Genomic DNA, 5105 nt, shown 5'->3' with positions numbered 1-5105 from the left:
AGCACACCTCTGAAAGTTATATTACCGATAATTTACGTACATCAGTGGATGTACCATGGTTTAGCACGTCACCCAAAGGCTGTATTTTAAAGCAGAGACTTGGGGAAAGGAATAAGTTGGCTAGATAAATATCGCACAATGAAGAGTAGCTGCAGGGCTACGGCAGCCTGAGTTTAAGGCCCGTGTGGTAGGGAAAGAATTGGTCCGTCGAATTCCATAATGAATATCTTCATGCTTCTGGTCCGCACTCAGAACAGTGGCACATAAAGCGTGTGAACAGTTTAATCACATAGACGAAGAACAGTGATCACGTAACAAGGCTTGAAAACAGCCAGCAGCTGCTGCACAGCAAATCACCTACGTCACACTCGTAAAACGACCGATCACAACCTTGTTTAGAACTACTATTTTCCACAGGGTGACATGATTAGCTGCACGTGAGATCAGGATCTTCCTTGACTTTGTTTTCGTAAGAAAACAAAGGAACAAAAAGACGAAGAGACAAAATTAACATATACTAGGCCACACGAAGAGTCAAAATTGCCATTCACCGGGTCACGCGAAGAGCCACGGAAGAGCACGCTTTTGCGCGCCATCTATTGAGCATTGGTGCATCCGCGCTGACTGAGTGACGGCCAGTCACATCGGTACTGCGTTCGGCTTCAAGATCATCATCTTCAACACCATCTCTGACTAGTAGCCTTCTAAAGGATACTCTGGGACTCAAGTGAAGATAATATCATCGAAGGATCCCGGATCCGGGTGCTTACCATTTCAAAACGCGTCTGACGTGCACGAGTCCAAATAGTTATGTAGAAAACCCCGGATCCTGTACATCGCTCTGCCCGGATCTTGTGGCCGGGCATATATTTTGTCACTACCACAAAATCACTGACCTCTTGGCTGAGTGGCAAACGCCCACTCGGCACAAATGAACCACTCCACTTCTGTCACTGACAAGTTCTGACTGTTGTTCGCTGCTGGCACGTAGTGGGCTCGGCCGCACTGGTGTGGAAGTTACAGCAATACCGTCGATGCGTGATGCGCGTGTTATACCCCCTGCCGCAGCAAAGGTATTCGCAGTTTCCTGGAACTGAAAAGATCATGGTTAAGGCTACGTGATTTAAACCAAGCACGCTACGCGTAAAGCCTTCGCTGAACGTGCCACTCACTCCGCCCCAAAACCAAGGACGTGGCACCATGTGCTGCACATAAGCCAGGAAACCACCACACGCAGACAGAACCAGACAAAATCTCGACAGCTAAGGGTAGACCACGCCGCACTTCAGAATTTCAGCCGCAGCGACGAATCGATAGCCTGTTATCACATTGTAGCCGAGCCAATGACGAGATGAGATGAAAGTTACTTAAACGATATCAGCACCTATACACCAGCTAACCCACGATACGTCTTTTCTGCTCGACGCCGCGTCCCGTCCCCACCACTGCGAGAACGTCGCCGTTCGGTCGGGGCCGGCGCAGTCCGTCAGTGGCGCGCCCTCCGCTCCCGTCACTCACGCGCCCGTTGCTTGCGGCACTGGCGGCCGGCCGTGCCGTTGTAGCCGCTCTCCGCGTCGGGCTCGCAGTAGCTGGGCGACGGCACGAGGTGCACCAGCTGCGAGCGGTCGGGTGCCGCGCTCGAGCCGACCAGCTGCAGCGCGCGTCCGCTCGGCGCCAGCTCCACCAGCTGCGAGCGTGCCAGCTGCCGCTGCAGCCGGTCGCCGACGCTGACGAAGGCGGTGGGCGCGTCCAGCCAGCAGGTGCGCAGGGAGCACGTGCCGGAGGGACCGTAGCAGCGGCAGCGGCGTCGGCTGCCGCGTGTCACCGCCTGGCGGCAGCAGCAGACAGTCAACGACGGGAGTGGATTGTGCAGGCGGGCGTGGACCAGGCGTGGTCTGTCTTCGAGGAGTGGGCGAACTATCATCATCGGAAGAGGTGTCCTCACTACGAGCAGGCCCTTACCTCCAAAACAGGGCTGCCATCACCAGGGAGTAACTGTCACTCCTAGTGCCGGACGCTCACCACCAAGAGAATGCCACAACCCAGGGGTGCAGCCAGAGTTCTGGTAAGAAAGAGTACAGGGCTGGATGATGACGCCGTGGTGCCGGCCTCTTTTCTAATGACACAAGGGTCCGGACCGTCTGGTCGATCCAAAGGCACTCAGAGGGGAGTGACTTCAAATATAAAAAATATAAGGCATCATAATACAAATGACATTGCCAACATGCTAACCCACTCCGCTGATCCAGGCCTAGATCATGCTTGGGTCGCCCAGCTAAATTCATTTTAGTTAAGACCATGTACACCAGGCGCATTACATTCATGTCGTGATTTCGGTTTCCACACGTGGGAGACAACAGCAGAAGCCATTGTCAATAGGTCGGGGCATGGCTACAGTGTTCAGACGGCTTTGGTGGTGTTATGCTATATTGGAACGTCCGCGCTGGTGAGACCATCAGAAAAAGTGCGAATGTCTCATGTGACTTACTCAGCTCAAACCGGAAGATACTTGTCTGCGACACACCGCCAATGGTAAAAGCATTGTGTCGCACACACTGTAGTTGCCATTTTGCACACTTTGGGAAGCGCTAGCACCAGTTCTTAATTAAAGCCCAGAACCACAACGATGCAAAATAACTACCCCAAGAGGCCTAAAGCGACTGTTGAAGCTACCCTGTAATCACTTCTGGAGAGTGATACTCCTGTCTTGAAGCCCGCTGGGAAAGTTTCGAACAAATAATCCTTGTCGGCAGCATCATCTAGGTTTTCACTTCGTGCTGCCAGCTGTGAACCATCGCCAAAACATGCATAATCTACATTTGAAATTGCGGCCATGAAAATGATATCCCCTGTATTGTCAACGGTACGCAGCGCGGCAGCCTGCATCATAGCCCAGCCCCTAGCGACGCCTTAAGAAGCGACAGCACAAGCGCCACCTATATGAAGTCCACATATAGGTGACGCTACGAGCGCTTAACGCGCGCTGACGGAGACCTGAAAGTGTGGACGGCCAGGAAATGCAGTCCTTGGTGGAGCTTTAAGTTGTTTTAAATTCCCCGGTCTTACAAAAATGCTAACAGAACGCAAGCTGGTATGCTCTTGATCTTACAAAATCTGGTCTGCGGCCTTCCAATGGATTGTACGAATATTTATCTGCAATCAGTCACAGGGAGGGCTCAAATCTTTGAAGTTCGGCATCACCTCTTTAACTCAACGAATAAGACTTACCAGCATTTTGCCGAGTTGTTCCCCCTTGCTTCACCCAATGTATAGGCGGACAGCGTACCATGTCAAAACCCACGCAACGATGGACAGCGGACCATGTCATAACCCACGCAGCGATGGACAGCGGACCATGTCATCCCCCATGCAGCGATGGACAGCGGACCACGTCAAAACCCACGCAGCGATGGACAGCGGACCATGTCATGCCCCACGTAGCAATGGACAGCGGACCATGTCATAACCCACGCAGCGATGGATAGCGGGCCATGTCATACCCCATGCAGCGATGGACAGCAGGCCATGTCCTACCCCATGCAGCGATGGACAGCAGACCATGTCCTACCCCACGCGGCGATCGACAGCAGACCATGTCATACCCCGAGCCACGATGAGCCTGCCATGTTTACTCATGATCTGGCATCACAAAACATGCAGTTTTCTCAACGTGTAAGTTGCCCGTCAAAACCTCCTGCAGCTAGCGGCCGAAGATAAATCTTGCAACCGTATGACTACCTTGTTTGCTTGACCAAGCGTTATACCATAAGTTGGCCTGGCTTGCCGCTGATAAATAATAGTGATTCTGATATCTCAATGTTTTCACATGTGTCAAGCCTGACATAAATCCGACCGCACCGCACGGTCCGCCACCGATCTCCCACATTCAGTTTGCGTGGCGAGTCCGTGGAGACGTCCTGTTTTCCGAATCACAAATGGCTCGAGAGCCGTTGAAGCTAGTTCATCATGTTAAAGGTAAGAGGCCTGCGTCAGTTGTGCACTGGGCATTGTTGGAGCTTTGAGTGGTTATGAAGGATAATACAAATATGTATTCGAGCAAAACGTCTGAGTTCAAGCCTCCATCCAGGCCCTGGTATAGCGAATCAGAGCCTGAGTCCAGAGCCCTTCTCATCGCATGTGCCCGCGTCAGAACCTCTTAGTTTTTATGTGTATGAGTTCGAGCCGAGGTCATATAGTGCCTCGAGTTCCGACCCAACTCCGCGCTAATAATTCCAAGCAAATGAGATGAAATCCATCCGTTCTACAGCACAGGGGTTCGATGCCCCAGAGACGTGATTCCGAATTATGCTCCCTTGATTTTCGGCTTTAGTTGGGTTCTTGCTGTGGGAAAGAACGCGCCAGCTTCTAATTTTCCGGCATTGCGAATTCTAAGTCCTTATGCTGAGTCGGCGACCTTCAAGATACCAGGAGGTGCTGCTTAAGATACGTTAAAGTGCTACACAACGATCAAATTGGTGGTACTTAATATTTGAAGCTGTGCCCATCCTCAGTCATCTTGAGGATTAGCACAACTTAAAGTACTGAGTGCCGCCAATATAATAATTGTTTAGCGCTATAACATCGTTAAACCGGTCCGCCTCCCCCTGGTGCATTGAAGGTCGTAAACTCAGTGTCGGGGCTTTGAAGTGATAATACCTTAAGTTCCGTGCATCGCAACGGAAACGGCAGCTGCGTGCTGAAATATCTGCTGCCATGGCCCAACGCAAAAGAAAAACCGAGCTACGGAGAGAAATAAATACGTTTAACTCAGGGTGCAAAATCAGGCGTGCACAAAGAATTTACATCGGAAGAAAAGAAGAAGCTGAAGCTAGCAGGGTGCCCTGAGCGTGGACCTCGATTACAGACCTTATCTGATCACTTGGTAACAGCGACACACAGACCCACATAATGTCATAAAGACTGGAACACTATCACTTTTGAGCTCTGTGCTTGGTGACGTCGCCGGAAACTAAAAACACCAATACAACTGAAGCACCACCATTCACTATGTGCTGTTCGTCTGTCACTGGGCCCGGCCCGACATTCGGACTAATGGTTAGCCTTATCGCACAGCTGATTACCCAGCTGGTAGAAGCTGTACTCAA

At 51.3% G+C, this 5105-nt stretch overlaps 1 protein-coding gene across 1 annotated transcript in view; it reads right to left on the bottom strand.

The window, feature by feature from the left end:
* Nucleotides 1–273: 273 nt before the first annotated feature.
* Nucleotides 274–5105, bottom strand: part of LOC119098140 (protein Wnt-7b) — a gene marked incomplete at its 5' end in the record, with an annotated part of 31849 nt that continues 27017 nt past the window's right edge. The window contains 3 exons of the mRNA XM_037221070.1: nucleotides 274–1093; nucleotides 1519–1696; nucleotides 1733–1828. Coding sequence (XP_037076965.1) covers nucleotides 951–1093; nucleotides 1519–1696; nucleotides 1733–1828 — 417 coding nt within the window. The remainder of the gene's footprint in view (nucleotides 1094–1518; nucleotides 1697–1732; nucleotides 1829–5105) is intronic.

The sequence above is a fragment of the Pollicipes pollicipes genome, unplaced genomic scaffold (genome assembly GCF_011947565.3).
Source record: "Pollicipes pollicipes isolate AB1234 unplaced genomic scaffold, Ppol_2.1 Scaffold_4740;HRSCAF=5597_pilon_pilon_pilon, whole genome shotgun sequence".
Classification (NCBI taxonomy): domain Eukaryota; kingdom Metazoa; phylum Arthropoda; class Thecostraca; order Pollicipedomorpha; family Pollicipedidae; genus Pollicipes; species Pollicipes pollicipes.
This window is presented reverse-complemented; position numbering and strand designations above follow the sequence as displayed.